This window comes from Alosa alosa, chromosome 19, assembly GCF_017589495.1.
Source record: "Alosa alosa isolate M-15738 ecotype Scorff River chromosome 19, AALO_Geno_1.1, whole genome shotgun sequence".
Taxonomy (NCBI): Eukaryota; Metazoa; Chordata; class Actinopteri; order Clupeiformes; family Clupeidae; genus Alosa; species Alosa alosa.
This window is the reverse complement of record NC_063207.1, coordinates 14634818-14661252: the sequence shown is the minus strand read 5'-3', so window position 1 is coordinate 14661252 and position 26435 is coordinate 14634818. Positions and strand designations below refer to the sequence as shown.

Below are 26435 nucleotides of genomic sequence, written 5' to 3'. Positions count from 1 at the left end.
AGCCCATAAAAATTTGCACCCCCCAGTAAAAAATGAAAATGCAATATCATTCTGCTTTAATCGCCCCTCTCTTCAGTTAAGATGTTCAGAACTGCACCAAATGTTATGTGTATGATTAACCTGACATTCTCTGGGGGTATGCCAAGTTTCGTAGAATTTCATCCATGGGGGGGTCTAAAACAATTATGTGTACATTTAGTGACTGTACACTCATTGGCCTGTAGATGGTGGTGCACACACATACACACGCACACACACACACCGGCACGCACATACCATCAGTATCGGCAATTAGAACGGCCGATACATAATTACAAATTCAGTTAGGATTAAAGGAAAACCAAATATTCATCATAATTTGGCTGCATTTCCAGTATTGGCGTTACATAGTCGTTTGTCCACCAGATGGCGCATCGTTGCAGTGAGACGTAATTTTGTTGGAAGTTAAGGGGTCTTCAGCGTGGGAACCAACCCCTGCCACACCCAAGCCACACCCCCCTACAACCTACTGTACCTCAGAGGCGTGGGAAACTAGAAAAAATGCCCATGGAACTTGTAGAAACGATGGGGAAATTCAGGGAAGCATAATTACCACTGCTACATTACTGTACACCAACTGGCCTGTAGGTTGCCAGACACAGTTTTCTGTGAATATCTCGAGAACCATAGGGCCTAGGAGGACCACCTTTTTATGTTGGTCTTAAGGGGCCATGTCAACCCATCCCATTGCCACTTATTTCATGTATATATAGCGCCACCTAGTTAAAAATTAAACAGCAAAAAATTAGGTGTTTTATCTCTGTGTAATATCTCTGGCTGACATGGTCAAAACTGCACGAAATGTAATGTGTAGGATCGTTATGACATCCTCCGAATCCATGCCAAGTTTCGTGGACTTTCGTTCATGGGGGGCCATACAATAAATTAATTTATGTGTACACTTAGTAACCGTACACCAATATCTTGAGAACTGTAGGGCCTAGGATGACCAATTTTTTGCGTATGTTTGCCTCCAGGGGTCATGGTAACCCATTCCATATGCACACCTGTGCATAAACAGATACACACGCACACAGATACATTCACAGTAATCATACGTATGAGACATACTCACACAGTAGACATATGTACACATGCATGCACATGCACACACACACACAGGCACATACACAGGCACACAACACACACACACACATAAACATAAACATGTACACACACACATGTACACAATTCAAGAATTTCTCAGAATTATGTACAGGCAAAATGGGGGTGGGGTTGTATAAATGTATTTTACATGTGAAATCTATGAACTAATCATGTTTTGGTACTTGTTGTCTAGCAGATACCAGTAAGAATTGAGTGTGCATAATGCAATTCAGTGAGACAGTTAAAATCATATATGCCTTTCAGCGTGACTTATTTTTGTGGAAAAAATGTGCTGGACTGGGCGGCGGTCATATTTTGTACCGCTCTGCGGTACATATAGTCTACAATATCATACAAGGTTTGCATGCATGTGGTGTGGGGAAAAGGATTGAACCACTCAAGAAAGGAACAGGGGGGAGTCTCAGTCATCGAAACCAAAACATTTGTTGCCTATGCTTATCAAGTAGATTTGTTTGTGGAATACTAGCCTTACGACGAGGCCACGAGTCAGACGAAGACAAAAAGCGGATTGTGCCTTGTCACAATGTATTCTGGAAACTAACAACAGGCTAGGCTATTTGTCGCAAGTTCGTAGACGTACATGTAAATGTTAACTCAGGCGATCCGCGGAAGTCGTTTGATTTCCCAGACCAAGTTCTATACATGGGGCACACGAATGCGTATGGATTCAGGTAAATCCACAACCACTCCACAAATAGTAATCTATACTAACGACTTTAATAGCATTTGGTCAACAACAAAAATGGAGACTTGTTACGCTGTCACGTCACTTGAAGAATATGACAGGGCATGATGATGATCGGTCATGGGCTTCGGAAAAACCTTTCAACGAGTGAAAATATCATCATTCCGCGTCATTCACGTCAAGTAATGTGTGAGTCAGAGGTCGGAAACATTGTTGTGGCATCCGTGTTTGTCACACATTCCTACGGCAAAGCACATGAACACTTTGCTGTCGGTAAAACAAAGTAGCCATGGGGGCGGTCCTTGTCATTCACCTGAGTCACAACCCGCCAGAAATAAGTAATGCATTATCTGCTTATGAGACTGGAAAAACAAAAAATTAACACGGAGTCACCTGTGATTTAATCCGAAAGTAAGGCGTAGACGACTCAAAGTACTAAGTATGCCACTGACCAAGAGTTTAACGCCAGCTGCTCTTCGAAACATTATTCGCGAGCATAGTCATACACTCGAAAATACCTCTGGCATTGCGGCAGGTGAATGTTTGTTTGCAACTCATCTTTTTTTCTGAAGTTGTTTTGTGGTAAGGCGTACTTATTGCATTGCATGTAAATGCAATGGACTATTATCGCTGTTCTTATTATTCTTCTTCCAACCAAATTCATCGTTTAATGCGACTGAAACCGCTGAACCGTCTGACCTCATTCAAAGACTCCTACAAAGCTCTTGTAACGGACAGTCGTAGAATCTATTTTTCATATTTGTGAACTTTATACTTTTTGATATATTTACGATAAAAGAGCAATAAAATCCCATAGACTTAACATTGACCGCCGTGGCAGCAACTTTTAGCATTATGACGTGACCTGCACCTGAACGCAATCAACAGCTGGTCCGCTGCAATCTTTCTATCACTGAAGCTGTGAATCTTCTGAACGTTTTGACCTACCGTGATACTTTACTTGCTCGTAAAACTCTCCTCCAGAGCCACATTTCTCTAACTACAGACAAGGTAAGTGGTCCGATTTTTGGTATTTGACTCATTTATGTTGTCAAACATTGTTATGTAGCATTCTATAGGCCTAGGCTATGTATGAAATGATAGGTCACAAGTAGCCAAACTCGGTAGTTCTAACGTTAGGGGAATAGTTAACGTTAGCACTTATACTATCCATTGATATGTATCATGTAAGGAAAGTTATGAAACCCACCTAATCAACGTTAATAAGTCGTCACTTTAAATTGACCGGTTAGCTGTAGGTTTCATAACGTTAGCTAATGACATTCAAACCTAACGTCGCTCCCAGCTGAGCACTGATGTTAACGTTACATTTGCTCACTAACCAGTAGCGTTTTAAGTGTTATAGACCCTTTCAAGAGAGTTCCATTATCAGCATCATAGTTGGCCCCACAAGGCTTCCGTTTTAACATTCCATATGTTATCTTAATGCAAAGGAAGTAGATTGGGACCCAAATAGAACGTTCAAGCATTGTTTTTGTTTTTATTGTTGAAAGGGTCTATACTATCTGGCTCTTGATTATGGCGCGGGAATCGTGCCTAAAACCAGAGAATGTCTAATAAGGGGAGAACCTTCACTCTCGGAACTCTTCCGGTGTGGTACTGCATCTAGGGGCGCTCGCGGGCGAGTCTAGAATGAATGGAGGTCTATGGAGCTGTACCCCTCAAAATCCACTTTTCTCGGGATATCATTTTTTTCAAGTAATTTGAATATTGTATTCGAAAGGGGAGACAAAGACAATACACTTGGTTAAGTATTATATTTTTTAAAGTCACTTAATTGTTCTAAAAAGCCTTTCAAACGTGTCAATGACTTCATTCATTAGCATGATCATAGCATAGCATAGCATCAATGCTAGCGTGTTATGGGCAACAACGACCCAACCTGTAAGAAAACGAAAAGGACATGACTCCCCGGATTATTTCACTTTTGATTGATAATCCATATCCATTTTGCGAAAAATAAAATAAAATCTGAGGGTTTCAGTTGTTAAATAGGTGAATACAATAAATGTAGCCATGTAGCTCCATAGGACCCCATGTATTTTGGACTCGCCCGCGATCGCCATCTAGGTGAACTCTGGTGAACTGCAGCCAAATTCAGTTTGTATGGGATTAATGGAGAGTGGGGAGGCTCTCCGTAGACGGGCTCTGCTAAAACCTTCCGACCGTCCATCTGATCAACCAACCGATCGACCAACCAAACGTCATACCACCCGCCTTACTTACATGTATCAGAATAATTCACCCTTCGCTAAGTCCCGCCCTCCTTAGTTACTGTTGCTATGCCTGACAAGGTTTAGCACCCTGCACGTCTATTACATAGGGGGAGAACCGGGACTTTTCAATGAAATCTAATTTACAAAGACATCGTACCACACTGAAAGCTAATATTTTGTCACTAGCAACCTACATCTGTCCTGTCAAGTACAGTTGGAATTTCATCTCTGAACAAAACCGTTCATGAGTTATTTAAGCAGAAGTCTAAATAAAAGCGTTTTGTTTCATTGAATTCTCCTGGCCAGAATGAATGGAACAGGCATGGGGCACGAAAGAAACATAGCATTTAAGCTATGTGCTTCCCACAACTTCAATATTTGACAACATATCATGAATGGTACTTCAAATAGGTGTTATTTTTAATAGATTGCTGATGGGCTATACATCTTGGTGAAAGTCTGTTAACAACTTCTTGCCGTTATCGTGAAGGTATATCTCGCGGGTTATGGAAATATCATGCAATATGCCATTTTTTACAGTTAGAACAATATGTGTTCCCAATTATATTTTGTTTCTATAGTGTAACATGTTTTTTTACTGTGTCTTTACGTGGGTTAGGGCACCACACATCCAAATAAGAGCCCTTCATGACCCACAGGTTAACATGGCAAAACTCGAAAAGCTTGTCAGACCTCCCGTGCCTAGTGATGGGTTGCTAAGCCACGATTGGCCTGTGGCGGTTTTCGAGTGTGGCTTAGCGAAGGGTGAATTGCCTTTTTGGCATCATTCCCGCGCTATACTTGATAACCTGTGGAAAGGGACCTGATGAAAACCTTACTGTTTGGAAACACCATATGACCAAAGTATTGTTAAAACACACTACAGAAGTTGAGGTATAACGTTTGTGCTGTCAACATAGCTACAGAGTATGTTTACTTGGCCTAGGCTACTCATTTCTGCATTATTCTGGCCTATAAATTAAAGCTTCCCAGTTGTTGTAGGCTACATCCTAAAGTAGGCCTACATCGTAATCTGTAGAAAAAATGTGGATAACAGACCTAGCAAGCTGTAAGATATAGTGTAGTTGGTTATCAAGATGCTTAATATCAGAATGGTCCATCCTTAAGACTCAGTTTATGATTATCAACAGCAACAACACACCATTTGCCTACAAAGTGTTCTAAGCTGTTTACTTTAAACTGTTTGGCTATCAACTATCCTTAAACAGAAATTAATAAAACACAAAATGTTGCTTTGTTTGCAGTGAAATACTATAGGCTAGTATATTTAACTACCATTACAGATTTATGGTGCAACAACCTCACTTAAATGTCTAAGTTGTATTGAACAATTGTACACATTCCATGTTTTTGGTATAACTCTGCTTTTGTCTTTTAGGGACCAGACCAGACCAGTGTGGTGATGACCGTGTATTACATTATGTGTGTGGCTGTCTGTGTGCACATCCTGCCAACCATACATCGCTGACATTAACACTAACATTAATTCCTAAAAAACATGTGACCATATCTTAACATATCTGCACATACCTTTGAACTATAGACGTAGATCTGAGATCTACACTGAGACATTCTGAGTATTATATTGTTGCAGGAGGACTATGCCGACAACTATATGAAGCATGCATACATTTGAATCATGTGCTGTGACATCTGTGAAATTTAGCTGTGCTGTTAGACCTCTGTTTTTAGACCAGAGCTGTGCTGTGTGAAAATTAAGATTCTAACCTAAGTTATGTCTAAAACTGATCATCTGAAGCAGTGTTACCAACTATTTCAAATGAAAAGTAGCTAAAGCCAGCTCCAAAAGTCGCTAAATGTCGCTAGATGACGTCACGCACTAATTTGCATATTAATTGCGGCCAGCACGCCGCGCCCAAAAAAAAAAAAAAAACTTTTGATGGCCCTTTAATTCCCTTTTACTCCTGTTTTCTTTTCTCCTACTCATAAAGGCAACTTTAAGAGCCTTTAAATATATTTGATTTAATATACTTCTATATTTATTGATAGGCTACACTTACTTTCTGTAGCCCATCATCTAGACTACACTAGAGCATCAGGTGGCTGAAAAGCAGTTTTCTAACCTATTCACTGCTGCATCTGCTTTGCACTGCTTGGAATCTGATTATAACGTGACCATAGGGTAGCCTACACGTAATGTACACTTACGGAAATGGTTAAATTTTGGATATATTTAGGCTACATACTCGGACAGACCGATATCATTTTTTTTTTTTTTTTACTCAGCCGACAATCCTGCATCAACTTGCATTGACAACATTGAAGCTAGGCCTACATAGCCTAAAGTTTAAACGAATGCTATAGGTTTTTCTAACATGTATGTTCGATTAACTATCTGCTTTGCTTGTGAAGGAAGTAGCCTACTTCCTTTGTTCAATTGTTGAACGATGCTGGCAAGCGTGTCCCTGTTTCCCTGTCATCATGTCATTGCTCTCGTCTCGTTGACTCTCTTGTTGTAATTTCACCCGAAGTTGCTGCACCTTCCAATGAGCGTGGTCTGAGCTTAGATCTATAGAACATCTAAATTCCTTGTAATAAAATGGGCTGATACTATATAGGCCAGTCATTCCTTTTATAATCATGGGGCAACACTTTGGGCAAATTCGCGATAATTCACTAATGAAACAGGCATGAGAGGGGAGATTTTCTGACGTTTCAACAACGAAACAGAATTTGCCATCTTTGCGAGAAGATTTTTCTCACGCTTTGAGCTGCTGCTGCTGCAGTCAGCCGGGGCAAACCGAAGGATACAAAGAGAAAACAAAAGTCGCCAGACACACGAAAAAGTCGCCAGATTTGTTGTCAGTCGCTAGATACACTTTTCAGTCGCCAGAGACGGCCAAAAGTCGCTAAATCTAGCGACAAAGTCGCTAAATTGGCAACACTGATCTGAAGGGCTGAATCTTGTTCTTCAGTCTATATCACCATCAAAAGTGACCTATTTATTACAATTAACTGAGACCTCTAGCTCTTGCTGCCATTTCAGAATTACCACTGATAAATAGATCTGTCTTAGGATAATATGATTGGCATTATCAAGTTCTGTATACACACACACACACAACTGTGATTTTTTTTTAATTTTTTTTTTTTACTTCAAGCTTACATTGGTTGTTAATTGTTCATTAGTGTATTCTGAGTATCATTCTGCTGTATTAAAACAAAGAATGTTGATCAATATTGAATTAACAATTTATTTTTACTGACTCATATACTCTAAGCTAACATCTAATAAGTGGTTTTCAAGAATACTGGACACGTCTATGTAATCTGAATAATCATACTGTAAGTAATTTAATGTTATACACAGCAGCTTTTTTGCATTTACATGCAATGGTAATTCCCTGGAATTGCATTTTCTAGTTTAATTAGAATAAGCCATTTGCTTTTGAGAGAAGGAAGATGGGAGTCCTTATTGTGAGTTTATCACAACATCAGGGAGACAAAAGCCTAATGAACTGTAGCCTATCTTACCTGCTCAGAGTGGTTTAATAAGATGGCATGGTCGGGGGTGATTTCCTCTTTTGGATCAAATTTCCATGTCCCAATGATTTCCTTACTCATATTCTTTAAGACAATTAGACAAATATGTATAACAAATCAATTGTATTATGAATAACACATGTGTTTAGGTGTTTTCTATTGCTTTAACATAAATTACTACTTTTACGTATCTTTAAGGCACCTTTTTTTTGTGGTAGGCCTACTGTATATGCGTTCAATTCAGCATGCAATGCAATGTAATCAACTTTCTCAATAAATATAAACTATAAAATGCTAAAAACCTCAACTTATTCTTTATTGCTTTGTTAGACTAGGGTACACATCCTTTAGTCAAGGTAAATCTGATGGTGAAACTATTTGTTTGCTACATTTGAATTCTGCTGGTTGTGTGATCTAGAACAAAGTAACTATGAAGACCTCTGCTGTTGTGTTTGATAGATTTTGTGCCAATATGCCAGATTAAAATGATTTGAAAGTGGCTGCAAAAGTATTTAGAGTGGCATCAACCATGGTCGTATTCTTTATGACCATTTCTTTCCACTGCTGATTCTTGTTTATCCACATTCTCTAAATCTTTCTTATAGTCATAGTATTTTGTGTTAAAACACCAGATTTGTACCAGATCCTCCACACAAGGTAAATGCATGGAAACCGATAGATGAGGCATATGATCTTTTTGGCCCCCTACTGGACCATTGTCTTCAAGGCAGCTCTGCCTGGAAAGTGCTAATGTTAGGCAAGGGTTAGGATTAGGAAAAGCAGCGCTGCCTGAAGTCGACGGTGGAGGCCAAAAAGACCATCAAGCTAGATGAGGTGCCATGTCATATTAATTTCTGTTAAATCAATTCATTTCCTGAAAAAGAAATAGCATGCATTCAAAATAACACCACTTGTTCTGAATTCCTGACAGGGTTCCTCCAGGCCAATGTTGTCATCCTGCACAAGAACCTGGCGGATGACTTTGAGGCATTCTGTCGTGCCAATGGCAGCCCCCTGCCTCTGCTGTACCGGAGCCAGACAGGAGAATGGGGATGCCCTCCCCTGGCTGCCAATGCAGACATTAGGTATTCACGAAACACAAACACACCTGTTTCAATATGCCTGCAACCATGCTGCTATATTTGGTCAGCCCTATACCTGTTTTTACTTTCATTCTCTTCAAATGAAACTCCTTAGCCTGAGTACAGAAGTCTTTTACTCTCTTGTAGAATTATGATGATCACAGGACAGCAGTTTGATTTGCACTCCCGTTGCATAATTTATATAGTGCCATGTGATGTCACTACATTACATAAGTGCTCTGACTGCTATACTGTACACACTCTCTGGCTACAAGACTGCAGGCTTGATATGATGACTGTTCTCACTCCCTTTGCCACAGAATGACTATTATCTTTGGAGGGAGTAACAGGTAGGCTACACCAGGCATAATAATGACGATGTGCCCCCTGCCATCTTTTCACCCCACAGGACAGACTGTCCCCAGTACTGTGTGTTTGAGAATGGTGTGTTGACCAGCAAAGTGGCCAACCTGCTGCCTTACACCAGTCAGTTGCAGAACATGGTGAGCTTCTACCTGGGCTGCAGCTTTAGCTTTGAGAGTGCCTTGGAGAAGGCCGGCGTGCCTGTACGCAACGTGGAACAAGGCAAAAATGTCAGCATGTTCAGGGTGAGTATCCCACCCTGATGATCATGGATGAACCCCACTTGCCACTGAGAGCTTTGGCCATTAGAAAAGGGTGGATACAGGCAGGAGGCTGAAAACTATTCTACTTTCTACTAGTGTTATCCCACACAGTCACTTAAGGGAATCTGTGTGGGGATAGAACATAGTTCAGTGGGAGGTGTTGCATGTATAGATCACAGCTATCAGCAAGGACACAGTGAGAACTGAAAAAAGTGCATATTGCATATTTGTTTGTATCTAGAAATGGTAGCAATGGGTTTGCAAATTCACACCTAAAATAACATTTTTGCATTCAAAACATTCAAATGAATAAAAACAAAGTCATTCACACAGTCAGTATTTAGTCTACCATGTAGTAGTCTATTTTGAGTGAATGTTTTTGTGCAACATGTTATGTAAATACAGCAATAAAGATGCTGCCCTCTTTGACCTGCTAAAGTAATAAAAAATGTCTGTATAACCTGAGCATCGAGAACAAGACCAATGCAGTTCATGATGTGGATTTCAATCTTTTGGTAAAGTTAGAGCTTTAATCAATCAGTTAGAGAGTCAATCAGTTAGCCAGTCAAACAATCAAGCAATAGATCAATAAACTAAATAGTCACCTCTCCATAAGATAATGAGTTTACTGAAGGTGCTGGTCTTGATATTCCACAGACTGCGCGGCCCTGTCAGAGAGTTGGTGGCTTTGAGTGCCCTCTTGTGGTCACAATGAGACCTGTGCCTCAGGACAAGCTGGACATTGTGGCCCAGTGTACCCACCTGATCCCACAGGCTCATGGAGGCCCGGTCCACATTGGAGATCCAGGTATCCCACAAATCCATTGTCAGGCTTCGAAGTGTGAAACTATACATTAATAGAGTGTCGAGCATGCTTTTGAGCATGAAATTCTTACCTTGTCCAATACAATTGTGTATGGGTCATTGCGTGTCAAATTAGATAAGGTTGTTGTAGCACCAACTCAGATGTATGAGAACATTGGACTATAACAAAACTATTTTACAGGTCTTAGTTTTGGAACCTAAACATTATGTAGACAAACTTTGAACAAAATCTGAGATTCTGTCTAGTTTGATTCGGAATGACCTGTATGTCGAAGCCGCGTCTAATTATTAATAATTTAGTGTTGAATATGATGTGCTGGCTGTCCATGTATTTGCCAGTCTCTTACTCCACCCTACCACCCTACCCCACAGCGATGCTGGGTATCCAGGATTTGACCCAACCAGAGTACGGAGACCCAGTGGAGTCCCGCTCAGGAGATGTGCCAGTTTTCTGGGCCTGTGGCGTGACTGGCGTCGAGGCAGTTCAGAGCAGCAGTGAGTACACTTTAATTGAGGGTATCTTGCTGTGACCAAACATGTAAAGTGCTGCAGGAATCCATTTCTTCTTGGTCCAGGTCAGTGGATTGCAAGCAGACTGGCCATCTGGCATTCAGGGCATTTTCTCAGTGTCAGTAGAATTTAATTTATGTTTTCTTTTTATCATTATTTATCACTGCTTCTGTTTCTGCTACCGAATGATTCATTGTAATAGGATAATATAATTGTAATGATGTATGTATGTATGTAACAGTATGTATGTAACAGTAGGCAAACTGGCTGATGCCTCAAAGACCTGATTGACGTGACTGAAGACATTGGAGCGGGGGTGTTTCAGGAAAAACAACACATCTATTCATGACATGCTTGTTACATATCTTAAACAATCTGAAACAGTCTTTGTAGTTGATGTGACTGGTTAATAGTGCACAAGCTGAAATGTATGTAGCGGTCAACACAGTGTAATGAAGTCTATCCTATTGTCTGGTTCTGTGTGTGTCTCTCAGAGGCTTCCCTGGCCTTCACCCACTCCCCAGGCTGCATGTTTGTGACCGATAAAGAGGACATGGCCACGTCCCCGCTCACAGTCAAACCATCTGAATGCCCGGAGACCTTCTGCATTTCCCAGAATCCCTTGCACTACAGCATCGCCTCCAAGGCCACTGTGGAGAAAATTCGACAGCTGGAGGAGATTGCTGTGGAAGATCCTGGTATGCATGCCGTTTGTCTGGAAATGATGGAATTGATTTGGGATTGATGTTGTCCCTGGAAACAGTAGAACTCAGTCTTTCAGGAGGTAATGGGAACTGGACAGTGTCTACTTTGTTTCTGCTTGATACATGCTGCTTCTCACCTTTTGGCTTCTCTGCCAAAACATGGCATTTGCCTCTCTGCCAAAGCTCTGCTGCAAATGCCATGCCTGCACTCTGTGTTCTAAGTGTTTAGAACTAGGGCTAAGGTTAGATCTCTCACAGGATTTGAAACAAACATTGTCAAACAAAGTATAGCATTCTGGGTTTTAAAAGTACTGTTAGGACAGTTGATATGTATGTACATTTAAAAATAGACCTAATTGCATGTCTTCTCTGTCGCACCAAATCAAGCCATTGCTAGTCCCTTGTATAATCAGTGCCAGCGGTCCCCTAAGGCACAGCACAACCTATACTCTTTTTCAGGAGCTGTTTGCTCAATCCTAGTCTTTTTTGGACAAATAATAGATTTTAGATACCGGTAATAGATTGTCTTATAACGAATCTCCTTCTCATCACACTGTATGTTCAAACACCAGGACATGCCCCATCATCATCATAACCCTTTGGGGCTACTTGAACCCCCTTGTCCTGAATGAATTCTGTTTTTGCAGGCCAGCGGGGTATAAGGGTGCTGTTTGTCCAGGACGAGCTGGTCAGGTCATGCCTTTCCCTCTCCCACGCCTCGTCCGTGCTCATCACCACCGGCTTCCCCACCCACTACATGCACGACCCGCCCGAGGAGACAGACGGCCCGCCGGGCGCCATTGCCATGGCCGCCACGCTCCAGTCCCTGGGCAAGCAGGTGGCTGTGGTGACGGACCAGCGCGCCCTGGACATGAACCGAAGGATCGTTCAGGACGCCGTGGAGAGAGGTAGGGAGTCTCACACTGGCAAACTGTTTAACATGTAGAAACAACACAAAACAAGCAGCACAATAACTACATTTCCCTCGACAAAGAAGAAGACTTTGTGCCCATTAACCCAGTGTTTCTTCACTGGTCTGTCCTTGGGACCCTCAATTTCCCATGGAACTGATAGTGAGGTAACCTGTGTGGTAAGACACGTTAAGTGCCTGTAGCCTACTTGTTTGGAACATGCTGATGTAAGGCTCATTTCCAAAGCCCTCAACTCCTGTGTCTCCTTTCAAAGTACTCGACAGGTTTGTCTTTGATAGTAGGGCGCTTTGTTTCCATGTGGCGTTTTAGTTTTGATGGTTTCATGCTCTCATGTGCCAGTATTTCACTGCACACCACACACTGTGGTTTCTGTTCCTTTTTGTCCTCAACAATAGTGAAAGCATTCTTCAGGTATTCATTGTCATTTTGCCATAAAAATTATGACCCACCTACAGCGGTTCCATGACCCACCATTTTCTGAATACATTTTATGAATGGCAGATGCACAAACTTTTTTTTTTTTTGCCAAAAGGAAGCACTGAATGGAAATGGAATGGAATGGTTACTTGTCTCGAAACACTGCATTAAACTATTTCCAACGCTACATATTCTTTGTTTGATTAGAGCATAGACAGTGCATAATGAAAGTGTATAGTGAGGTGGCACAATCAGTGTTTCCTCTGGGGGTTTGTTGTTAGCAGTGGGGGCAGGCCAGTCCACAAACTCCCAGCTCCGCCCTACCAAATCAGCACAATAATACACACAACAAAAGTGAACCTGGACGGGCCCTAATAACCTCTGACTAGTTCTACTTATTATTAAATTGCAATGTGAACGCCAGCTATGGGGAGGACAAGTTGGCAGGTTCATTTAAAAGGCAACTGTGACTACATTGGGCCTCTGATAGAGTGGGGGCAATAATTTTACTGTGGGGGCCCGGCCCGCTATGGCAAAATCAATGTAGAGAAAACACTGCACATTGCATTGTACACCAATACAGACTACACATAATGTTCACAATTCTTCACCAAGCCTGAGCATTGTGTAATCAATACTGACGCTGACTTGAACAATGATTCACACGGCTTTGTGTTTTATAGCAGTTCAGCACTGTTCCACTGTTCATGATTATACAGTAGTTCTGTGAAGTACAACTAGGGTAGTCTTGAAGGAGGTTCATGCGTTTCTCGATGTCTGTTCATTGTGGTCGGTCTGTTCATTGCACAACATGATAATAGCATGTACCTACATCCTGTCTGACTGTTAATACTGTTATCTATTCATGGCAGAGACAAGTAACTGAAATTTCCCATTCAGTGCTTCCTTTTTGCAAAAAAAAAAAGTTTGCATCTTCCATTCAGAAAATGTACTAGAACTGTTTGTGTGCATTGTGGCACTTTTGTTTTGCATAAAAAAAAATTATATATATATAGTTATCCAGTTTCAGTTAATATTTGTTTTGTAGTTATTGTGCAACCAATTCAGTCTAAACCAGCCAGTCTAAAGTGACCTTTCATCCATCCTCTCCAGGTGTGATAAAGACAGCTGTCCCCCTGCTCAGCTTCCAAAACACGGGGCCAGATGCGGCCATTCACTTCCTGTGTCATGATGGAGACCCTAATAAACCCAGGTGAAGTCAACAGCCTGCTTTAACGTCAAAACGTAAGGGATAATGGACGACACGGTGGTCTGTTCACAGAAGTTAATGCACGGTCAGGGTTGTAAAACGGCCCCGACGCGAAGCGGAGGGCCGTTTAAACCTCGTAGTGCATTAACTTCTGTGAACAGACCACCGTGGAGTCCATTATCCCGCTTATTCCACTGTTGGGTTGTGTTGTGCGTTGTGTTCATTTCCTGTTACAATTTAAACGTTTTAATCGCTAAAACTGTCTTGTTTGTAGAACTAATTTCTTCCGACACATATCAACTAATTTCTCAACTCACAGGACAAACTGCCGTTACTAGTTCTAAATGGATGGTTGCTACGGCCAAAGGCCAGTCGTTAGTTCTATCTCTCCCGTTGTTAAGCGGGCGTATCCCAAGATTCTGATGAACTTTAGCTTTGAAACATCGCTTTTACTTAGCCTGCTGTCATCCATCTAGCTAATAGCCACCTCCGTCATATGCTACAATGTTGCAATGTTCTGAACGTCTGCATTTTACAGCTCAGATGCAACGTGACAGTTCATTTAAACTTCACAACGAGTTCAGCGAATTAATATACAAGTGTGATACGGCCAAAAAAAATCTACTTCATAGGTGTGCAGATAACATACGGTTAATGGTCGTTCTAAATTACGTAGGACAATGGGGAAATTCAACCAAGCAGTGGAATAACAGCTATTAACTGCCCATTGTAGACGTAGATTGTAGACCCAATACCAGAGATGCCAAATACTCTTGAATGTGACCACTTAAGTCAAGCAAATAGAGAGTTGCAGAGAAACTGGATAGGTAAGACCATAGATGTTAGAAAGCTAGATACCGCATTGTCCGTCGAGGTCTATAAGGTTAGCATCGTAGACGCAGCCACCATATTGCTGGAGGCAACACCTTTACTGTCTACGGGCAACACTTGCCGGCAATCAGAGGGACCTGTCTGATTTCCAGTCAGAGTCACATGATTGTTGCCCTCACCAAGATGGTGTCACTGGAGCCCAATGCGGTATCTAGCTTTCTAATATCTATGGGTAAGACAGCCAGATTTCCACATTTTGTGACATATGTTTATACTTCTTAGGTATGACCACTTGGTGGCAATAGAGCGCAGTGGCAGGGCATCAGACGGAAACTACTACAACATGAGGATGGTGAACATCAAGCACCTGGTGGATCCTATTGATGACCTCTTCACTGCTGCCAGCTCCATCCCTGGTATTTCTACCACAGGTAAGGCTCATTTAGTGTTGCACATGTTGTGTTCTTTTGATACATTTTGTAATATGTGCAGACAGACAGATTGTATTTTTTTTAATGAGTGTTTATTTGACAGATGACAGTCGACACACATACTCAAAGTTCATTCTGTGAGTTCCAGTGATGGATGTACACTACACAGTATGTTGTGTGTGCGAGAGAAAAACAGAGTGTGATTGAGGAGTCCACCTCTCTGTTTACAGCCAGTAGCAATAAACGTCTCATTTAATTCCCCCTGAATCATCACTCACATAATGAAATTCAAGTCCACCTCTAAACACTGGTTGATTAGTTGCTTCTCGTAGGGTAATGATGCAACATTTAGATTATTTTAAGTGTGTGTGTGTGTGTGTGTGTGTGTGTGTTCATGTCCCTATGTAAAACAGGCATAGGCGATGGAGGTAATGAGTTGGGCATGGGCAAAGTGAAGGATCTGGTGAAAACTCACATGCCCAATGGGGGTGTCATTGCCTGTGATGTGCCTGCTGACTTTGCTGTAACCACAGGTGAGACTGACTCTCTTTTGACTTTTACGTTTAAAGCCAATTTAAAGCCTTTAAACCACTTTTACTAGCACTAACATTTGGTTAGTTTGTGACATTGAATTCTGTTTTGGGTCTTAAGCCTTAGGTCATTGTCAGTGAAAGGGACCAGGGGGAAGGGGAACTTCACCATTTCCCTTTGTTATAATAAAACCCTGGATTTGCATATGAACATGTTTTACTGGGGTTGAACATTCTCCTGGGGTTAGTCATGCTAGATGCCATAGGGTATCATATATTGAAGAAAGTTTAATACATCTAATCTATCATAGATGGATATTTGCCTTTCCATTTAAAGTTGACACTTCATTTAGCGACTGACAAATGGCCTGACATTAAAGCTATTGAGGGATATTATGTCCAAGATACAAATAAATATCATTACAATGTGATGATATGCTATTGACATTCATCTCTAAGGGCTCTAGTGGCTTTTTATATTATGCCTATGAGAATGGAAGGCAAGAACAGAGGGATCTTATTTCAGGCAAGTGTAACATTAGCAGGTTTGCGTTTGGATTTGGCCAGCTGTGTTTGGTGGAGCGCAGCCGTGGTGGCTGTGTGATGGAAATGTGAAGCGGCACATGAGTAGTACTCTTGGTACCCAGTCTGGCATTTGGACGCTGTCGCCTAGGCACTGAGAGGCTGTGACTCAGTGTATGACCGTCACACACCCTTTCACTCTCTCTGACACACACACACACACACACACACACACACACACACACACACACTTGCATGCGTACACATGCCCACACACATACGCACATACGCACATATGCACACATGCACACACACACACACACACACACACTTGCACATATACACATGCCCACACACATACGCACACACAAATACACACACATCCCCACACATATACGCACATATGTTCGCACACACCCACATATGCATGTCCACCCACACATGCTCACCACCAGAATGCCTCTGCCATACTGATTGCTCAGTCGCGTTGCTGCTGCTGCTGCTGCTGCGTTGGGTCAACAATGGTCGTGAAATTGAAAAGACCTCGGCTCTGACCCTCTCTGGAGACGCGTGGGTCCCTTTCTCAGTCGCTGTCCCGCGGCCCGCCTGACCTTCAGCTCCACATACGGGTGACACCCCTGCCCCGAACCCTGCCTCTCAATCCAATAAACACAAACACCAGGAGATGAGATTCAGATGAAGAAGGCTGCACTTTCCATTTCTCTCTTTCACTCCATCTCTCTTTCTCTCTCACTCCCTAGCTGGTAATATCTCAGTTTAATTTAAACCCAAGTCTGGTTCCCATAAGCCCAGTACTTGACACTGTTGAATTATGTTTGTTTAAAATTTCGTATTTCTCAGCTGTGTAAATTTAACTCCTGGGTCAGTGACCTATGATGGTATATACGTACAGGGAATTTTAGGGTGACGCTGAAATCTTTCCCTTGTCCCAACTTTAGATTTAAATGGCTGGTCCAGTGCTCCAGAGATACTACTGCAAATGGTTCCAGCAAAGGCTATATTTAACAAATTCAGACAGACACAGACAGAACTATAACGTACAGACAAAGCACACTATATAAAGCTGAATGAAAACACACCAGAAACTTTAATAGTGCTGCTCAAACTTGAAATGTCTTATTTTTCTCTCAAATGATGACTATAGTCACAGTAGGTCATGTATGTAGTCAAGTATGTAAGGACAGACAAAATAATACCAGCGGCAGAAATCTCCTGATTTAGTAGTCAGACTTGGGAGATCTGACGTAGTGTAGCACAATAATCTGACCTATTATATTGGTAGAGAGCTCTTTGCCATTCAGATGTGACCCAATTCCGTTTTTTTTTTTTTGTCATGTGGCACAATTCTGATGTGCAGCGTGGAACCAGGAAAAAAGAGCATGGATTCCCATATATCCAGACCGGTTTCAGGTCTCATTCATATGTGGAAATAAATCAGACATGAATCGGATATGTGCCAATGCGACTGCAGTCTAAACAGGCAGATTGGATATTCCCTGTCATTTTCAACGTGCTTGTCATTGATAATGGCCACAATCTTTTACATTTTAGCATTTACATTACAAACAACGAAGCTTTCAGTTTAAGGTGAACGCATGACTGGCAGAATGGTGCAATAAAAAAGAAAAAAACAGATGGAAAATATGCAATAAAGGCTTTTTTTGCCTTAAAATAAAACCAATAGCCTATTTTGCGGACTTCTCAAGATACTTTGGAAACAAAAGTAAACAACTAGGCACTGAATTACCCTAATGCAAGATTATTTCATGCAACTGCAGTGCCTTCTGTTTGTTTGATTTCATTTCGGTGACCAAAATTCCTCTGGTGTGCATGCGGATTGTCTCAGGTGTTTAAAATTAGTGAACCATGTAAACACAGATATTGGGCCTTTCTGATATGGGCCTTTCTCAAAAATAGATGTAAACAGACAGTCCAGAAAATCGGATATAGGCAGAAAATCAGCACTGTGCATCAAGGCCTGCCGGTGTGAGCGCACCCTCAGATTCTAGGAAACTATCCGTTCTGGTTAACAGGTTTCATGTTGCAGTTCTGGTGTATTTCCGTTAACACTCGCTCTTTGCTGTGGCAGGTGTATCTAACTGGGGAGGCTATGCAGTTGCCTGTGGTCTGTACCTTCTGAACTGCTGTCCTATCCACCTGCGCTACCTGCAATGTGGTCTGGGCCAGCCCCCTACAGCTCAAGACCAGGAGGCCTGGGCCAACAGCCTGCCCACGGTGGAGAAGGTGAGTCAGTCTCAGGGGCCTCTGGGAGAGTGATGGACAGACAGCATTTGGACAGTATATCTGTGTGAGTTGACCATACATGGCAGCTCTTCACACAGCTATCAGGTGATTCTGTGAGCTGTGGTAAGCCTTGTTAGAGCTATCAAAGTGCATGATGCTATTTATTACTTACAGATGTATACCTTACAAACATTTAGCATAAAGTGGGTTCATATTGTGATTTATTGTATTAATTGTCATTGTAATGATTTGTTATGATCTGTCCAGAAATTAGGACAGTGCTCATTTACTTTATTTAGATGAAGACATGTAGATAGACGTGATTAGCTCATCTGTCTGTCTGTCTGTATTATGAGTGTGTTCGGAATGCCGGATGTTTCACCAGCTGTAGGCTTGAAACCCGCCTTGTTAGCGTGTTTTCAACCCAAAAACACACACATCACACACATATATATATATATATATATATATATATATATATATATATATATATATATATAAATTATGGATCTTCTGGAGCATAAATGCTGAGTATGCGGTGTGGCCCACAATTAAACAAATCAGACTAGAGGACTTGTATTTTAGAATGTAGTGTGGTAAGATTTAGTGCTGAAATGCTGTCATCTATAGCCAGGCGTAGCTTGGCAGATACCACAAACCTTGTGTGTAGGGGGGGGAGTGGGGGCACATACAAACATAAACATACACAGCTGAAAAGAATCCCCCAATGGGACGTTTAATCCGCCTTCAGTGGTCAGAAGCAAGCCCAGAGGTCCAGTACGACAAGCGTGGCCAAGGCCTAAGCTGTAAGCAGGAACTGTGGAAGTGTAGCATCAACAATATCCACCCCCTTTTTTTGCGTTAGCGGTTAGCTCCAGAACCACTTCACAGACCCCTAAAGCCCAGCTATGTCATCAGTGCTGCCACTGAAGGCAGCTAGAGCAAGGGTTACTGAAGCCCAGTAGATAACATGTAGAATTGAAACTGGGAAAATAGCTTAGATCAGTGATCCTCACTATTTTTTTCACAAGAGCCACATTGGCAGTGCAAAATCAAAAGGAGAGCCACTTTTACGACAACCCACTAAGTCACCTTTGCAAATGTGCATTTCTACATATAAATTGGACATCCCACAAAAAAAGAAATATTACCTTGTGGGTAATTATTAAAAACCGGTCCATTTTGTGTTTCACGCTAGCGGAATTAACGTCGCCTGCCTGCAAACGTGTGCTGCGGTTAAGTTTTGTAAACAATGCCACGTGGCATGCGGGCTGTGTTGCCAGGTTTGACAATAGGAAGCACCATTAAGGCATAATAACTTCCTTTCACCTTTATTATTTGGGTGAAGGGAGAAGTATAATTCAGTTGTTTGCGTTTTTGTAGTGCAGTATTGTATGTTTATGAAGCACATTTGAAAAAAAATGGCTGTGTTACCACATTGGGTCCCATTTAGAAGTGGCCACTTCCTTCGCGCTTTCTGTGATTCAAGCAGCTGCGTGAAATGTATTACAACTTATCGCCACGAGGTGGCAGTATAAGTCCGCTGTAGCATTGCCGGTAAACAGGGCAGCGGATTGCATTTAAAGGCGTTGCAAGTGGCAGTGCGATACTGTAAGCAGAACGAAACTAAAGATCACCTCGTTGAAGTCATACAGTAGACTAGGCTAAATCAGAGCCTACCTTTGTTTTTATCAACCTGGGGCCAGAGATGATGGCCTTTGGCGAACAGTTTTGGCCAACTCAAAATGAGTAAAACCAAATTTGGCGAAATCTTGCCAAAGCTACCATGCAAGCCACCAATTATATAGCTTAACGAGCCACGCAATGAGTAACACTGGCTTAGATGTATAGGATAATTGCTACTGCAAGTTATCTCCCGGTTGCCAAACCAAAAATCCTTTAAAAAAAATACACTGCTCACGACTATATTTTACTACGAGTATAGTAAAATATAGGCTACTCAACGAATACAGTACTATTTCAGAATAAAACTGAAAACTGACACATCACAGATGGTCTATTAACAGACAGATTTATGGTACACAGGAGATGTAGTGAGAAAAGATCCCTGTTTGGAGATTCACAGAGGAAGTCCCCTAAACCTGGCCACAGGAGCTGGGCTGGTTTATGGTTAATATGGGATCCTGGTGTAACAACAGTAAAACCAGCACAAACTTAAAACAATATACACAAATGCATGCTGTACAGATAACCGTTTTCTCACCAGTTATAAAAGGCATAACAAATTGTGTGTGTGTCTGTCTATGTCCGTGTGTGAGCAGGAGGAAGAGCTTCTGTCCATCCTTGTGAAGTATGGTGTGCGCAGTGGAAAGACGGGGAACCTGGCTCTGGAGGTGGATGGCTTGACCTTTCACCCCACGCACTCTGACCTCATTAGGCGCCTGAGAGAGGTCACTCTGCCTGCCCCGTCCTCCTCTTAGTGACGTCACTGTTCGTGTACATCAACCATTAGAGTGAACCATTGGCCATGCTAAAGTATTTGGGATCAGTTCCATGCTTAAAGATCATGTAAGAGACATTAGCATCTTAATAATTTAAATAACTCGCAGGTGTGGATGTTCCTCTTTAAAAGCATTGTAATGCCAGACATTGTTGAAATTTCAGTTGTTGATTATAGAGCAGCACTTCTGTTTTCATGACACAAAAATATTGCTTATATGTGTGTATGATTTTAATTAGTAAAAAAAGTTTAATCTACATATTTGTGTTCTTTGCCAATTATTTCTGATACATATTGCATACACATTTGCTCATGTTTGTGTATATAGTTTGTTAAAATGAAATGACAATACTTTAATCATATTGCTTAGGTTATGATGAAAAAAGGATATAAGATAGTCAGTATTGCACTTTCCTGAGACCCCTATAAAGTCATTAAGACATAATAATTCAAAAAGCTGCAAAAAATGGCTGGAGTTCTAAGGGTTAATGAATGTTGATAGATAGTTTAATCGGTGGATGGGTGAATGGTTTGAAGAAAATGGATGGATAGAAAGTTGGATGGAAGGTGCCTTATACGTTAGACCGGCACATCCGGGAACTTGACTCGTGACAAACGAGTTAACTCCAACGCAAATTAGGGTCAATAAACGTAATTCGTACAGAAATCGCAGGAATAAATAATAACAAAAAATACCACAAATCAATATGACCACTCAATACATAACCACTTTGCCGGTCGTTGACCGTGAAAGATACCTACAAAAGCTTAATTCAATTAATATAAAAACACGTCTCTTCAGTATCCCAAGTAGCCTACGAAGTGGTGCAACAACCCCACTCAGTGACCAGAAGTGTCATACGGTCTTCTCTTCTTATGGCTTGTAGCCATAATTTTCTTCTGTCAGGATTTTTTTTTTGAGGGACATGGTAGGCAAAAGAAACTCAGGGGGCGTTCTTAGCTGTGTGGTTGGTACATGTCTACCGGTTCACTCTGGCTTGTTCTGAGGGAATGTTTTCCCCTCAAAAGGGGCATGGCGCAAACAACCTGCTCTCTGTGACGCGGGTCCGGTTGTAAGTATATCCTTGTAGAATGGAGAGAGACACAGAGAGAGTTGGCCTAGTTGAGCAGAGGGCAGTTGATACATGTGCAAATAATTTTAATTGGCTCTTTGTGGGGGCCTAGTTGAGCAGCTGGCAGTTGATACAGGTGCAAATCAGTTTAATTGGACCTTTTTATGTCATAATGCTAATGCAACATCTATGGGAAAATAAGCTTGTTTTTTGTTAATATCTCAAAAAGTATAAAGTTTACAAAAATGTGTAAGTGTCCTTTTCAAGACCTACGTTACAAAGTTTAAATGGAGTTTTTACGTTTGGTTGAAGCTGAATTAGATGCAGAAATTTTGGAAAAAGTGGAAGAAGAAGAAGACTTTGGATAACAGAACAGTGCATTTTCATGCATTGTAATTAACTAACATTAGGCTATCATGTTAACTTGATATTGATGCAACCACGTATTGTTAAAATTAGGAAATTGCGGGTCGTTAAACGCATATATTATGGAGTCGGGCAGGGCGGATTGGATCTCTGGGTCGGCCTGGTGCAGGTCATAAAAAATCCCAACCCGTGCATCACTATAGCCTAGGCTAGCCTATTTTGTCCTCCTTGACTTGCCATTGCCAAAAGAGAAGGCATGTGGTTTATTATAAAAACTTTTATCATAGGCTCATGATACAGACATAATTTGGCAGCAAGAGTGTTCTAACTAGTGAATATCTTTTCATCCAAGCTATTCTGCCCTACAAAGCCAAAGTGCAGTAACTGCAAAAATTCACTTTTTTACACCAATATAAAATGCCATATCCTCTGTTCAATCTCAAAATCTCATTAATCTACTGAAACATTTCCTGAAGATGTAGGGTTTTCATTTTACAGTATCTGCTAGAATACAGTGTGAAAGACAAACAACAATGTTGTTTTTCTCAGTTTGGAATTTTCGTAGATACTGCCCTTTGGCTTTGTAGGGCAGTATTGGTCACTGACAATGTAGAAATTAGAGAATTTTGGATTACATTGCTCACCATTTTCATGATCTGCATCTAAACATGCGTGGCAGACGGCGCAGCGTGGGCTGTTCACTTGTTTTGAACGTGAGCTAAAGGTTGGCCAAAGCAACAGTAACCAGGACAACCACACTGGGGGAAAAATGAAACAAACCACTACACCAATTATGGGTTATGATAATGATTTGAACCTGTCAATGAATGATAATGAAAATACATAACTAACCCAGAGCAACTATAGCACATAATCTAAAGCCGTAAGGTCTGAGACCCCCAGAGAAGGTATAGTGGGAACAGGAAGGAAACTGAGACCCCATCAGAGCTGAAGTGCACCAAAAAGAGATCTGAGTCCCCTTTGTTTTGGTCCACTTCTGGTCCCCTTTTAGTGGACTGAGTTTGGTTCTTTTAAAAAGGACTATGTGTGAAAACATCCATATAGCTGCTGTCACAGACACATCAAACCCAAAATGTCCTCATATGAGCTCTGTCCTTTCACATTTGTTGAACTGTAGCAGCTTCCCTACATGTATTAACTTGACACATTTTGAAACAATAAAAGACCAAGTAAAAGGGAGATTTATTTCCATAGTGATTTAATGCAGGTCACAGGTTCATCATGCGGTGCGTCAAGCAAATAATGCGAGTAAATCTTCAGCATGACTAGTAGGCCTACGCATAATGGCTGACGCATTGTTCCTTAACCATGACTGTCCTGTCAGAGAAAGTTACGAGCACTCCATGACCGCTTTATGTCTAACACCCAAGGGTAGGCTACTGAAATATGTCTAGCACCTAAGAGTACACTTACATTTTAGAGCCAAACTAAGATTTCAACTGAACACAAAATAGCATGTGTGCAGGGTTCTTTTACTCTCTAAGCCACTTCCACAATAGGGCCACGTGTCAGTTACTCACACTCCTAGGTCAAGCCACACCGTAGCTGCCAGTAGGGGTTTTAGGCAGATTTCTTCAGTGATAAACATTTATGTTCCACTGATGAGTAAAACCAGCAGTATAAACAGTCTGGCAGGAAGGCAAGGGAGGTTGAGTGAGAGAGACGAGGATAGGCAGGGTTGGCCGTACCTACCAACACAAATTCTTTCATAGAGAGCTGTTTGTATGTTTTGAAGCATTTCATCTCGCATCCAAGTGTGCAGGTGACGAGCATCTGTGCTGCCCCAACACTCAAGAAAAACACACACACATAAACACTGATCTCTTGAGCTATGTGAGACTGTGAGAAATATTTAATGTGATTTAAAAAGCTTTAAAAATAACAAAAAAAATCAGTTTTCTGATTGCGCACTGAATTCAGAAGAATTTTGAATAAAATCATAACTACTAATCCATTTAATCTAGTTTGCTTTTTATGCTCCCTGTTTTTATTCTTCAATGTTTACCACTGACTTTGCCAGGTTATCAAAGCATACATTTTAAATATTTCACAACCACACAAATACAAAAGATACATTAGCGACCCACTAAATCTCAAGTGCCATATCAGAGCAAAATTATGTAACACGCTCAGCCCATCCGACTGTTTATCTTTCATTGAAATAAGTTGATATTACTCATGACCTTCTCTAATGAAGCCCCCTTCTGTCTCTTCAGAGTTTGACCAAACTAAACATTAGCCAGGTCCGGGGAGAGCTCCTCTAGTTTCAAGTTAAATAAATCATCTTCTTTTCATTAGCCTGCTTCTACACCTGAGAACATTTGGGGGCCTCCATACTGACAACATGGATATGGCACTTAGCTAGTAAAATAAACACTTTCTAACCACCAGAGTCTACACACCATCAAAACAGGAAGGAGGGTTACACTTCTGAGCAAGTCTACCTCCCTCTCTCAGGATGTGGATTGAGTTTTTGTGAGCGACTTTTAAGCCAACTATGTTTTTTTACCACTAATATAGCCATGTCATACAGGTTAAATGCAGATGTAGATCTGACAACTTTTTTACACCATCTATCTCTCTATATACAGTATACATACCTCCATCAGTACACTGCTAGTGTGCACAGAGCGCTTCTGTCCATAGTGCACACTGTTTGATGATTAGTATTATCCCTATATCTGCACTATATACTTAAACTAAGTATTTGAAGTAGACAAGTAAGTTGTTTGAGACAGCCAATGTGAATGACCTTAGCATGGGGTGAGAGGTGACCCAAGGGCAAAAAAATAAGTGACGAACAGGGGAGATCAATGTAATATCTTCTTCATAAACACTTCCAACAAGGATTTGAGTCACATATTTGATAGCTGGCCTCCTCTATCCAATGTTTGATATGAGTCTAAATAAGTGTCAAGGGAGGACAAAAAATGCATATTTGAGGTCCACTCCCTGGGGAAATAAACCAGAAGAAAGCATTCCTTTTGTTAACCATGTGAAACTCAACCATGCCCTGTATGGTATGTAAAAATCCCTCTAAACTGTTGTTCGCCCGACATGTTTTTCTGGTTCAATTTTGGAACTGAGGCGATGCATCATCAGTTAGTCAGTAGGAGAAGAGTGTGAATGCCATTTCAGTTAAGGGATTTTAACAAGCTCTCAGTAAATGTAAAAGTTAAACATTAACATATAAATTAATGGAACACTGAATCCTTTACCAACACCACCAACTTGAGTCACTATATTAAAAGCCGTTCAACCACATCATTAAAGTTCAGAACAAATATTAGTCAAAATAGCTGAATCTGGAATGGTCTCCTCTTGAAATGAGAAATCGCTAATAAGTGAGTATTCTCAAAGGTACAGAAAATAAGAAACTTACTGAATTTCAATTAACATTTTCATTGTCTTTTCATGTATTTTCACTCATTAATAAACAACATGATGTACTCCTTCATTGGACAGTGATCTAGTAAAAACCTTGGCTTCAAAGCTGATGTAGACATAAGTTAAGCAACAGTGGCCCCGACCCTCGTCCTCCAGTTCACAGCTGTGAAGTGCTATTTCCTCTCACTAAAGTTATGTTCCATGTGGCATGCATCGCTGCTTCTGCAACCACACAGTGACACTTTTTTGTGGGGGTGGGGGACTGACTTCCCTCTATGAAGACGACTTGTACGTCAGCAGACTTTACTCTCCTTGAGATGACCTTGCGCCAGCGTCCAGACTGCAAAGGGAAGAGCGGCATCTTGTGACTCATAACTCCATGCGAACTCCTCTGATGACGCATGCTAACACCTACATGCAAGTATCCATTCAGGCTGGGTTTTTTTTCAGTTTGTGGACCCACATGAAAGGAAAGACAAATGCACACCAAAAACAAATAACGTATATATTGTAAGAGTTTTAATTCCATTTTGTCTGATATGTGATTCTTTGTCATGCAAAACTACCATTTTCTTTTCGCTCATTGTACCAATTATATACCATCAAGGTGAGTGCTTGTAAACAAAAA

The 26435-nt window shown here is 41.2% G+C and overlaps 1 protein-coding gene and 1 long non-coding RNA gene across 4 annotated transcripts; both read left to right on the top strand.

Moving 5' to 3' along the window:
- The first annotated feature begins 1511 nt into the window (after window positions 1-1511).
- On the top strand, window positions 1512-21219 carry dglucy (D-glutamate cyclase). Of its 3 annotated transcripts, none has more exons than XM_048228478.1 (12): window positions 1512-1838; window positions 8546-8699; window positions 9106-9304; window positions 9980-10130; window positions 10520-10642; window positions 11152-11355; window positions 12009-12269; window positions 13824-13923; window positions 15034-15182; window positions 15596-15715; window positions 18345-18499; window positions 20782-21219. In XM_048228478.1, the coding sequence occupies exons 1-12, from the start codon at window positions 1754-1756 to the stop codon at window positions 20938-20940; spliced, it is 1860 nt and encodes a 619-aa protein (XP_048084435.1). In that variant the 5' UTR covers window positions 1512-1753; the 3' UTR covers window positions 20941-21219. The 3 variants fall into 3 exon arrangements, with proteins under 3 accessions (XP_048084435.1, XP_048084436.1, XP_048084433.1); XM_048228479.1 differs by lacking the exon at window positions 1512-1838 and adding an exon at window positions 2147-2387 and having other exon boundaries at window positions 9106-9199; XM_048228476.1 differs by lacking the exon at window positions 1512-1838 and adding an exon at window positions 2147-2387.
- On the top strand, window positions 2394-5625 carry LOC125284514. Its single transcript, XR_007191885.1, has 2 exons — window positions 2394-2863; window positions 5489-5625. It is a non-coding gene; the product is annotated as an uncharacterized LOC125284514 (long non-coding RNA).
- Window positions 21220-26435: the final 5216 nt, after the last annotated feature.